The 12,145-nt window shown below is 47.8% G+C and overlaps 2 protein-coding genes across 5 annotated transcripts; both read right to left on the bottom strand.

Annotated features, from left to right (window-relative positions):
- Positions 1 to 315: 315 nt before the first annotated feature.
- On the bottom strand, positions 316 to 5,561 carry ints13 (integrator complex subunit 13). 4 transcript variants are annotated; one of them, XM_086103761.1, is made up of 18 exons: positions 5,179 to 5,561; positions 4,849 to 5,094; positions 4,699 to 4,773; positions 4,267 to 4,469; positions 4,089 to 4,169; positions 3,885 to 3,975; positions 3,681 to 3,809; positions 3,354 to 3,377; positions 2,528 to 2,612; positions 2,338 to 2,430; positions 2,171 to 2,260; positions 1,911 to 2,089; positions 1,672 to 1,839; positions 1,413 to 1,567; positions 1,091 to 1,336; positions 894 to 1,024; positions 624 to 756; positions 316 to 531 (listed from the first exon to the last, which is right to left on the bottom strand). In XM_086103761.1, exons 2-18 carry the CDS (start codon positions 5,071 to 5,073, stop codon positions 495 to 497), a joined length of 2,145 nt encoding a protein of 714 aa, XP_085959887.1. In that variant the 5' UTR covers positions 5,074 to 5,094; positions 5,179 to 5,561; the 3' UTR covers positions 316 to 494. The 4 variants fall into 4 exon arrangements, with proteins under 4 accessions (XP_085959887.1, XP_085959888.1, XP_085959889.1 ...); XM_086103762.1 differs by having other exon boundaries at positions 1,106 to 1,336; XM_086103763.1 differs by lacking the exon at positions 3,354 to 3,377.
- Positions 5,562 to 6,667: 1,106 nt separating this feature from the next.
- On the bottom strand, positions 6,668 to 11,443 carry LOC147186111 (uncharacterized). Its single transcript, XM_086103910.1, has 7 exons — positions 11,246 to 11,443; positions 10,345 to 10,553; positions 10,184 to 10,276; positions 10,024 to 10,113; positions 9,708 to 9,818; positions 9,482 to 9,605; positions 6,668 to 9,159 (listed from the first exon to the last, which is right to left on the bottom strand). The coding sequence occupies exons 1-7, from the start codon at positions 11,268 to 11,270 to the stop codon at positions 7,526 to 7,528; spliced, it is 2,286 nt and encodes a 761-aa protein (XP_085960036.1). The 5' UTR covers positions 11,271 to 11,443; the 3' UTR covers positions 6,668 to 7,525.
- Between the last annotated feature and the right edge of the window lie 702 nt (positions 11,444 to 12,145).

Genomic DNA, 12,145 nt, shown 5'->3' with positions numbered 1-12,145 from the left:
AACCATTCAAACGTTTTCTCCTGACAAATATAAAAAATGACGAACTGATTTGATTATAGTTTTGCGATGCCAATTCTCAACTTTTTTCAACCTGTAATGACTCCCTTCTAAATGGGACTTGTTGCTTCCATCATTTAAACATAACGTTCACATAATGACAAATGTTTATGCTTACATACATTTGAACACAACATCAAAACATCATCAACACTTACTAATGCGAGCTAACTTTGTGGGACTGTTTTTCTCCAATCTGATTGGGTGATTGCGTTAATGTGAGCGATGGAGGGTGTGTATTTAAAAAAAACACATCAATGTAATACAATGCAGCGTTCTCTAGTGTCTGCTTTTATTGCAATGTACAATACATGAGGATTATATTTACAAAAATGGTTAAAAAAAATTGGAAATAGAACATTTCATTGGCACGTCCTTTGAGGGCGTGACTGACAAGTTTAAAACACACAGCGGCGCCGCTGCTTGCTGGAAAAGCATCATCTGGAGGCCTTGCCATTTTCATGAACATCCATCCTGTCAACATACAAAATATTATTTGAATTTAATGTCAGAGCATCGATATATATACATATATATAGTTTTTTTTTAGCCGATTCCAAACTCACCCGTTTTCATCTTTGAGGTGCTGGTACAGCTCAAACTTGCTGTTGACCGAGCGCGCTCTGCCGATAAACTCCCGCCGCTTCCTGGACTTGGCGGTGATCCGATTGGTCCACAGAGAGAAGAGCGAGACGGGACCTGTGGTGAGACAAAGTACCAGGTTCAAATTGGCCATTTTAAGACTCCCCACCCCCTCCCAAAAAAACAAAACAAAAAACAACAACAAAATGTCTCAATAATGGCTGGGAAGGAAAACACAATCCTGATTCAAGTACCTTTTGCGCCCTCTGGTGACTCAACCTCGTCAGTGGCCAGACGGGGTTTCTTGATGAGGGGCTCTGGGGAGTCCGGTGAATCCTTGATGACTTCAGACTCCTGGTGCTCTTTATCCGGCACACTTTTGGCCCTGAAAACAAAGCATAGTCAAGTGATGGCTACACAAGGGAACCGCCCAGTTTGCGGCGACACGCACATGTCAATGACTCGCCTCTCGGCGTCTTTCCAGCTTTTGTCCTCCACATCCTTGCCCCCGTTTTTGTCTGCCCGGTCTTCCTTGTCCTCCCTCTTCCTGCCTCGCTTCTTTCTCTCCTCCTCCTCGGGAGGTTTGCTACGGCAGGCGACGATGCAGTCCAGGACCCTCTGGTGCCTGTCGGTGGCCCCGGCGTGGGTTTTCACCAAAGTCTCCAGCTCGTTCCACATGATGCGATACTGCTCGTCTCTGCGGGGGGAACCGACGTCATTCGAACCCACGTAAAACTGCAAAAGGTTCCACAGGAGGTTCGTGACAAACCAACCTCTTGGGGCCTTTGCCTCTGGAACCCACGGTGGAGATCGGAAGAGGGTCGTTCTTCCTCTCCATGTCCACCAGGTTGTAGACGGTCTTCTGGCAGGTGAGGACGTCGTCCTCGGTCAGAGCCTCCTTTACGATCAGGCTAGCTAGAGGAACGACCTTATCAGGTCGGGGGCGGAGAGAGAGAGAAAGAGAGACAAAAACAAAATGCTGAAGGATGCCAGATGGGTTCGGCTGGGAATGGCGAGGGAAGACGTGCTCACTGCCTGCATGTTGAAAATGGTGGTCTGGGAGATGATCATGGGCCAGTAACGCGTGTGGCGTTCAAGTTGCGCTTTGGCCCGCTCCGCCGGCAGCTTCCCTGCCGGATGATGATGAGAAGCCTCCGAAACGGGAGTAAGGCGGTTTTCCTTCATGAACTCGCCAAAGTCCTGGAAAAGATGAAAAGGCAATCAGGAAAAAAAAAAAAAAGTCTTGAGTTATATTATCGGAATAAACATACGGTGATGCGATAGTCCGTCACGCGCCCGCCGCAGCCCTCGCTGATGGAAGGCGGGTCCTCCAGCGTGGAGCGAGTGCTGTTGAGCACGTGCAGGAAGATCTCGCCACCGTGGCTGCTGAGCATGTGGCTGATGATCTTGGAGCCGGATTTCCTCGGCTGCTCCAGTAGCACCGATCGACCTGGAGCGACCACAAAGCAAACGGTCCGACTGATTTAATTTGCTCGAGCCCCAAGTGACCTTGACCGCCGCCGCGGCTTACCGTTGAGGAGAAAGTTGGTCAAACACGACGAAGGACGACTGTTGACGTCCGTGGGCGAGATGCGATACGCTCCTGTGCAGTAATGCAGTTCTGAAATGGATCGTCGAATAAGTCAGGACCCGTTTTCCCCAAAAAATAATTCCACCCGTCGCTTGACCTGAACGCACCGACGGAAATGGTTCTTGGCGTGCACCATTTCAGCGTGACCGTTTCTTTGAGTCCGTTCTCCCGCGTGCTGGTGCCGGCCATATGCAAGTCCCCTGCGCGAGAAAAAAAACAACAAAAAAAAAACAATTAAATGACGGCGGCTAGAAAAGTGGCCTCTTCACTCGATCAAGCGCTTTTGAGTTCACCCACCACTTTTAATGAACTCCATGTGGGCGTCCTTGTGATGCAGCAGCTCCACGTCGTAATTGGCCGACGTGTTGGCGTGCTGCTCTTCCTGTCCGGCCGCGGAAAAGACACAGACAAACGCAACCCGTCAGCAGAAAGTCGAAGAAGAAGAAGAAGAACGCAAATTCTCACACACTGCTGATTTCATGTTCCGGTGATGGCAGGTGGCTTTTATTGAGAGGTGGGGGGGGGGGGGGGGGGGGGCTATTACGCTAAGGTGTGTTTCAACACTGAAGTGATGTAGTCAGGAGAACACAGCGGGTGACTGTAAGTGGAGAGCGGAGGAGGAACAGACAGACACTGAACGGATTTCAGGGTGAAGAAGAGGCAACAGTGGTCGCAATGATTTTTGTGGATCACAACAATTCGCTGCAGTTGATCGTTTCCGACTGTGATTATCGTAAAATAATCTCATTTCCATCCCCCCACCCCCCCTCTCCCTGATACTGCGATATCGTATGCAATTATTTTTCAAGGTCCGTGTATTTTTAACAAACTACAAATTAAATCGGGGGACAATTACTTTAGCGCAAAATGACAACACTCGCAAGGAGCATGGGGCATAATATTTACATTTCGCAATGCAGTGCTGTTTTGCTTTTTTTAAAATACAGAGACCAATGTTGCCTTTCTTTGAACATCTCACACATCATACAAATGAATGTTTGCAAAAAAAAAAAAAAGAGCGTACCACACACGCACACACAACAAAATAAGAGACACGACACATGACTCGGACTATGCCCTTTTCCTCCTCACGTGCGTGTGTGTGTGAGAATCGAGTACTAACCTGTTCGCAAACATTTAATGTGGGCTAGCAAAACAGAAAATACAGCATGAAACCAGCAGCAGGGTTCAGTCGCTTCGACGTGCAGGTGAGATGCACGAAAAGGAATTAAAAAAAAAAAAAAACAGAGATGAAGCGATGAGTCGTTGGAAGTGAGGAGGGGCTCGCGCGGAGAGTGTGGCCAAGCGACGAGAGTGAGAACTCAAAGCAGATGCGAGTGGAGCGATGCAAACGGCTGATTGGAACATTTAGACAAAGCAGAGACGCTTAGTGATTTTTGGAATATGTGAGCGATGGGTGCTGGCCGGGCGGGGGTCAAAGGGCACTTACCTTCATGGGGATGTTCGTGATGGTGGTGGAGGCCAAGTCAAAGTGCTGCTGCACCAGGATGTTCAGCTTGGTGGCCAAGTGCCTCCCCGCGCGGACGCTGTGAACCTCGCTGGTTAGCAGAGGCGACACCTGGAGGAAAGACGAATCCCACAAAAATAAATTGTGTGATGTAAATATCGACGAGGAAGCTTTTTGAGCACCAACCTCCTTCTTGGGCCGGTCAGACACCAGTGTGTCGTCGCCCTGGGGGTAGATGTGAATGAGGACCAGCTCGCATTGCTGGATGGCCATCAATCTGAAACAGCAAAAGTAAAAAAAAATAAAAATAAAAAAAAAGCCTCAGCGACAGTGGCTCTCCTTTCCCACATGCACGGGCATAACAGTCAGCAGGCAAGCTAACAACCGGACCTGTCGGACCCTGCTGCCAGCTTGTTTTGCTCCAAAATGGTCTCCTGAATGCAATCTTCCAACATGCGCACATGAGTGTCACTGTAAAATTCAACAAAACATTACATCACATACCCTCCTTTTCACTTTTTTGGTTGATGTTAATCATGCAAAACTTTCCAATGACTGGATCGTCTACCTTTTGGCATTTGTTAGACAGATAATCCGACCCCGATTGGCTACTCGCTCAGCCATGTCCATGAGGGCGATGCGCTTCTCGTGCTGAAGCTCGGTGATCTTGCACAGCGACTCCACCGCCGCTACCAGCCCGTGCAGGATGCTGCAGCACTCGGGGTCCTCGCACGGGTTGGGGGGCCCCACCGCGGCCAGAGATGACATGAGCTGTCAGGCGAGGAAATGTAAGTATGGTGTCCATATTTCAAGTTGTGCAAGAGTGCAGGATGGCGTTTAAAGCAGCCATTCCTGACCGCTGTGGTGTGCAGGGAGAGTTTATTGTAGTTTTAAATACTTTTTTTTCTGGTGACGTGAGATGACAATTTTCTAACATAAAATGTGCAGTGGCTCACTAAAGGTCAGGGGGGGGGGGGATTGTTTCAAGGGACATACTAACCTCATGAGTGCTCTGGCAATCACGTTTCCAGCTATTCAAGAGGTGGAACTCAGAGTCACTCACTATGTAGTTAATCTGGAAAGAAATATAGATTTTACTTGAAAGCATCTGGCCTCCCCTTGCAGAAACAAACCAAGAGGGCTTACTAACCAATTTGTCCAGCGGGTAAATGTCATAGAGGATGCGGCAATATTCCATGGAGCACTCCACAGCACACGTCCACAGGGACTTGGACACTGGAGCCAGAGGGATGACTCCCTGGCCTCGGCTTTTGGTCAGCACATCACACTCAACCTGCTGACGACTGGACTCAGCCATGTAGGGACAGTGGTCCACCACAAAGACAGTCTTGTGGGCTACTGAGAACATCTTCATCTTGTAAGCCTAAAGTGAATGCTGAACCGTAAAGAAAGTGTTGGGGTCAATCAAATGAAACATTGTCGAATAAGACAAATTAAGAGTAAAAATGTCATTACTCACGCGTGGAAAATATTTTTAAAAGTTTCCCAGTCAGGAAATGATCGCTAGAAACATGATTGCACTTTCCGTAGAAAGTTTATTTTTCTATATTCATCTGTAAATCAAATGAGAAATCTCTAATTATTATTAAGACACGTTAGCGAGAACCGACTCCAAACCTTAGGCAGGCTACATGCTAAAGTGGCTAGCGCGCAAGTCATCACTAAGCTGGCTTTATCGTGATTATTTTTTTTCTGTTTCACTTTTATTACTAACGACTACTGAATACTTATCATTAAATTAAATGTGTTCGTTTCTTCACAGTTCTCCATGACGGTTTCCAAAGTGCACCTGAGTAAAAACAACCCTTATGGTAGGTTAGCTAGGATTGTTATTAGCGGAAATATGGCCGGCGTTTGTCCGTCACTAACTATCTCCCCGGATCAAGTTCTTGCCTCGAAAGTTCCGACCAGAAAACATAGTTACGACAGCGCAAGTAAATAAGTAAGCAAATTAAAAAAAAAACAAGAATAGGTACACGCTAATGAACATTTAACAAGTATTTTTTCAACTTATAGTATTGATATTGTTTTATTTCTTTTTGTGTAATGTGCATATCTATCATATACAGTATACTGTAATGTAATGTACAAGAGTAGGTACATGCTAAGTATTTTTTCAACTTATAGTATTTGTATTGTTTTATTTCAATGTATTTATACTTTTGTGTGTAATATATACACATTATATATATATATATATATATATATATATATATATATATATATACCTGTATATACACACACACTCGCGCACACACACAAACATCTTCAAGTTGATGTGCTTTTTTTTTAAAATCTTAAGTAAACACATGCAACTAAATGGGCCCATACAATCTATAAAAGCCACAACAGCTGCATTGTTTTCTTCAATGTCAGATGTCAATGTGTCTCCTTGACAACAAGGCAGACCAGTCTGATGATTAAGTTACATACTAATGTATGTACTATGTGGCCTCATACTGCTGGCTGTCCATAATGGTCGGGGAAGGTCTCCTGGGTATGGAAAGGAAGTGACTCACTTCTTGTTGACTGTGGATTTGCTTTAAAAAGTGGCCCAGCTTGGCCCACAATATCGCGTACCACATAAAAATAAGCGTTAATCTAAACCATGCGTTTCAAAGACGTCGCATTCTCCTTCAGCGTGTCTTGGCTTTAACGATCCCTCAACTAATCATGTGATTTAAACTCTGACTTCCTGATTATTGCTACTTTTGCAAAAGCCGGTTTTCATAAATGCAAGGGAGCATCAATAAAACAGAAATGGGAGACTGGTTTATCCCGAAACCCCCTAGGAGTTCAGAAGGGGGGCAAAAATGAAGGACTTGCTATTAAAAAGTCATTAGGACCAAACATTTTAAGTGTTGAGGGGTGAACAGCTAGAAGGATTAATGGCCGACTTCATCACTGTATATGAAGATGAATGACTCAGTGAAATGACAACACTGATGTAATCCTTCGCTCTCACTTTTAATGTTCTAACTGGGGTGCACAGACGCATTTGACAATTTCACCACGTTTGAATTAAAAAATGAAAAGAAAGAAAACAAATACTATAACAATGAAATCTAGAGTCAGGTTATACTTGTAATCACTAATGCAATCACTAACGCCTAATTGAAAGCTAACTATAGTCATCCCCACAAAAAAAAAAAAGCAGAGATGCGCTGTATGTGTTAAAAAAACAAAACAATAACACATGTGACATTCACATGCACTGCAATACAACAAAAGAAAAAATCTCTTTTTTCTTTTGCCAATGAAAATGATTCAGAGGCAAGAGCCATGCTTGTCTTTCAAATCTTTCATTGCATCCCGGTACAAAAATAATCTTGCTGGTTGAGGGGGAAACTATTTAGGAAGGAGTAAAAAAGAAAAGTTCAAAAAGCTTGCCGACAAAATACGGTGGCGCCTTGTGATAAGGGTTCAATTTGTTCTGTCCCACTCTTGTAACTTAAAACAAATATTATTTTTATATTGAAATAAATTTGTTGCCGCTCCACTCCCCCCCAAAAATGCTTTTAAGTATATTTTGATGGATGAAAACAGCACTCCGTAATATTGTACTGCTATACAAAACAGACAGTAACGACGAAGTAAAAATGTGAAAGAATTTAAGCTTTTGTCACACTGCATCAATCGAACGGCCCGACTTGACCATTTGGAGGCAATACACAAAAGACAAATACCATTCCTTGAGACATCCCAGCTCTTCTCACAGCTCATCGATACGGCACTAATATTAGTTGCTCTACGCAGAGGATAAAGAATATATGGCCGCCTTCTCTGAAGGCGCCACTGGATTTCCTTTAAAAATCATCGATGCCTTCCTCCTCCTCCTCCTCGTCAAACTTCCTCTTGAGGGCGTTTTTCTTCTGCTTGCCCCTGGTCCTACGCTTGGCGGCAAAGTCCGGGTCGCCCTCGCGCAGGTGCAACTGCTCGTGGTTCTTGAGCAGGCCCGGCATGGTGAAACCCTTCCCGCAGGTCTCGCAGATCCACGGCTTCTTGCACGAGTGAGTCCGCTTGTGGACGTTGAGGTGCGACGCCAGCTTGTACGTCTTGCCGCACACGTCGCAGCTGAAGGGCCGCTCGTTGGTGTGCAGCCGGATGTGCACCTTCAGGTTGCCCACTTGCGTGAAGCTCTTCTCGCAGATGGAGCAGCGATACGGCCGCTCGCGGGTGTGGATCCGCAGGTGCACCCTCAGGCAGTACTTGCTGGAGAACTTCTTCTGGCACACGGGGCAGGGGATTTTGGCTTTGGGGATGTGGTCTTGCTGGTGCCGCTTGAGGTCCGACAGGTACACGAAGGTCTTGCCGCATTGGGAGCAGAGGTACTGGCGGTCGCCGATGTGGTAGCCCATGTGTCGCTTGAGCAGGCTGGGCACCAGGAAGCGCTTGCCGCAGCGCTCGCACATGTGCGGGCGGTCGCGGGTGTGCCAGCGCTCGTGGTTGGCCAGCTTGAAGGCGGTGGGGAAGCTCTTGTTGCAGTGCTTGCACGGGAAGGTCATCTGGCTGGTGTGGCACTCCATGTGCCTCTTGAAGTAGGTGGACTGCGTGAAGCCCTTGTTGCAGATGTCGCAGTAGAAGGGCTTCTGCCCGCTGTGGGCCAGCATGTGCTTGGTGAGGCTCTGCAGCTTGGCGAAGCATTTGCCGCACTGGCCGCAGGCGTACGGCCGCGCCGTGCTGTGCGTCTTCAGGTGGTTGTTGAGGAAGGCCTGCGTGCGGAAGCTTTTGCTGCACGACGTGCACGCGAAGGGCTTCTCGCCCGTGTGGATGCGCTCGTGGTCCATGAGCTTGGACTGGTAAGGGAAGCTCTTGTCGCACATGCTGCAGTTGAAGCGGTCGGCGGGAGGGCGGATTTGCTTCTTTCGCCGGATGCTCGGCCGCGAGTAGTCGTCGTCGCTGAAGCGGTCGAGGGGCAGCGGCGGCAAGGCCGGGAGGGCGATGGTGTTGGTGGCGATCTTTGACACCCACTGGTGCAGGGTGACGCGCTGCGTTTGGACCTTTTGGCCGTCCTTGGTGACGGCGGAATTGGGCGACGCCGTTTTCCTGGGCACGCTCACGACTTTGAAGGGGATGGTTTTCAGGGGCGGGCGCGGCGGTTCGGACTTGTCTGGCGCCGCCGCTTCGTCGGCTTTTTCGCTTTGCTCCAGATCCACCTCGGAAAGCGCCGCCGGGTCGGCGACGCTTTTTGCGGCTGCGCTACCGGCGGCGGTATCGACCCGCGAGGCGACGACGGCGACCTCGGCGTCCTCCGAGTCGTCTGACATGTCGCCTAAGTCGTCGTGGTCGGTGAGCGCGAGCGGGCTCGCGACCGGAGGGCTGACCGCGGGCTGCGGCGGTGGAGGGGGCGGTGGCGGCGGAGGTGGAGGAGGCTCGACGGGTTTGGGTCGGAAGGCGAGGGACGAGAGCACGCAGTCGCCCACTGAAGACGAGATGGTTGCTGAACACGGAGAAAGTTTGGTTCAGCTCATCAATGAAAACAGATGGAAGACGATTCACCACAATCGACTCCCGCGGCCATTAGTGTCCAAAATAAATTAACAAATGCAAAAACAGGCGACGTCGGCGCGCAAAACTCAATTCCGGCAGCCCTCAAAAACCCAGACACCATGAATATATGTTTGGCTCTCGGCTTTAGAAGGCGGGGCCTAACCCGGTGAGTGACGTGGGAGTCAGCGTCTTCCGACTTGGAAAAACTCGTTCCAAATTGTTGCTCAAGAACACTGCGCTTGCTTTCGAACCAAAAGGGAACTCATCCATACCTTTACCGGATAGCAGTCCTCTGGACTGCTGGTACAGGAGGAGAGTCTTGAGGTCGCCGCCTTGGGGGATGACGCCCCCGCATGCCTCCAGCATAGCCGGTTGCGATGAAATCATGGAACTGAGCTGAGGTGGGGGAAAAAAAACAAAACAAAACAAAACGATGACTCAGATCGCGTTACAAGGGCCATAAATGCGAGCGGACACTTCGTAATCCTGGTTTCGTACCTGGGAGAGATTGGGAACGGGAAGCAACTGTTCCAACTTGCACACCAGGCCGGCGATCAGAGTCTGCAGCGCCGTGTCAAACTTTGTGCCATACTGAACCGGGAACACTTCCTGCGGAGGAAAAAACCCAACGCGTGAGCTTCCTTCTGAAATCTGGGAAGGCTGAGCGAGGCGACATGGTTGCCACGGAGACAAGCTTTTGTTATTATTATTATACACGCGGCGGGGAATCCAGCATATCCATGACAACGTGGACCCCCCCCCCCCCCGCCCCCTCCAGTTCAACGACGTTTTGTCCCAGGATGGCGTAGCGTACCTTAAAGAAGAGCTTCCTCTCTGCGGGGCTTTTCAGCAGATTCTGGACCAGCACCATGAAGTTGGTTTGACATTTGTCCACTTCCACGTCCTTTCGCGACAGGAAGTTTTGAACATTTAACGCCGCTTACATTTTGGAAAAAGAGCGCTCGCGTTCTTACCCCTACAGGTGGAGCGATCTTGAGTTTATTTATTAGCGTTTGAATAGCGCGGGAGTCTGGTTGGCCCTCCCCCTGGAGCAAATCCAAAATGATCTAAATGAAGAAATTCGTTATTAGACGTATAGAGTGGAACGATTCATCGAACACCACCACCACCTTACCCTCGCCCGCAAGCCCAAGACGAGCTGCGCCGTCTGTTTGAAACTCATGAGCTCCGGAACGGTTTGCGTCACCACGGTGACAAACTCCTCCACCTTCTTGTACTGACTGACATTTCTCTGGCGGATCACCTGCCACATGAACGAGTACGTCAGCTGCAGCGGGGAGGCCATCAGGCGAAGGGAGGCCAGGGGGAGAGCCCATCCAGCACCTGGGAGTGGGGGGGGGGGGGGGGGGCAGAAAACAAAAGTTAGCCGTCCGGAAAAATAGCCATTCATCGTATTTGCCCTCACAGTCCGGGACCTTTGCTCACTAAGTGGTGGTTTCTGGCATGTGCATTATGTGCAGCCCCGCGGGGCTGGTTTTACACTCTTTTGGAACACCAACACATCCACACACAATTTCCCTTTTATATAATGAATGCAGGATGATGGCCAAGTACATATACAGCACCGTGCAGGTCAATTATACCACGCAGTGATGTCATTGACCATGATGTGCGCAGACGCTGGTTACGCACTTAAAACCGGAACCACAAACAGTAATTCATCCGCAAATGAGCCGAACCGTGCACCGCAAACGACATGGGCACCCACGTGCATCCGATTTTTAACTAGCGAACTAATGTTTGAATTTTGCTTGATGGTGCATGTAACATGATGGGACGCAACAAAACCAACCATGCAGAATGCGATCGGAACATCCGGGCAACGATGATTAATTTTGTTCAAGCGCGTGCAGGGTCTGCGCTCTGCAGCACATAGTGAAGAGTTTGCGTAACATCCACGGTCAACCTTGACCGTCAGTATCTATGTTACGTACAGTGACAAATTGAATGCGCCATTTTATTCAACTGTTCTTGGCGGCAGCTGTTAGCTGACCAACGTTAGCTTAGCAACTTACCGACACCCTCGGACCGCCTCTCCATTCTTTGGCCCCTGGTCAGCGTTGCAAACTCACCGTTGAATAAACGGGTTGTATAAAAAATGAAGATGTTCGGTTTGCTTCAAAAATATACGATAAAAGTCAAATAAATGTCTTTTTATCGAACGTCAAGCCAGGAAGAATAATGGCGACGGTGGCTAGTAGCTTTCCAAAACAAAAGCTTCGACGTTTCCGGCGGAAGTGACTGCATAAAATAAAAGGATGGCAGTTTTGATTCGAAATGATGCGTTCGGTTACCTCGGAAACTGAAGAGTTCATGACACTACAGCATCAACTTGTCAAAAATATGTTTATTGTGTTATTATTTCAAGACAGGAAAAGCGTGACCCCATGGAAATTCATTAAACAACATATTCACACTCAGATGTAAAAAAAAAAAAAAAAGCACTTAGCAGTGCTGCTAAATCTGATCACTTCTGTTACGTAATAAATAAATTATCATTGCGACAATAAACGGTTTCCCTCCCAGTCCATGTAAGAATAATTAGTAACACCAGGCAGAACCAGAATTGGTTAAAAATTTTGCAAAACGCATCTCGCATAAAATACACAACCAACACATAAATGTCACATTCATAGTTATAATGTTAATAGTGTTAAATTAATGTTTTCCTTAATGTTAATGCAATCTTCCCAATAAATACATCCAACGAATTTATTCCAATACAAAGTTTGACTTTCACTGCCAACACTCCCAGTTACAATGCATATTTGGCATCCTGAGCTGTCGATGGCAATTATCATCATCATTTTTTTAATGCATCGATATTTCATTATTGTGGTTGTAGTGGTGCAGTGGTTTAGCGCTGCACTGCATCAAACGGATCTGTTTCTAATACTTTCACATTAGGCAGGATG

This window comes from Hippocampus guttulatus, chromosome 22 (assembly GCF_054856545.1).
Source record: "Hippocampus guttulatus isolate MCC_2025c chromosome 22, RoL_Hgut_1.0, whole genome shotgun sequence".
In the NCBI taxonomy this organism is placed as follows: Eukaryota; Metazoa; Chordata; class Actinopteri; order Syngnathiformes; family Syngnathidae; genus Hippocampus; species Hippocampus guttulatus.
This window is presented reverse-complemented; position numbering and strand designations above follow the sequence as displayed.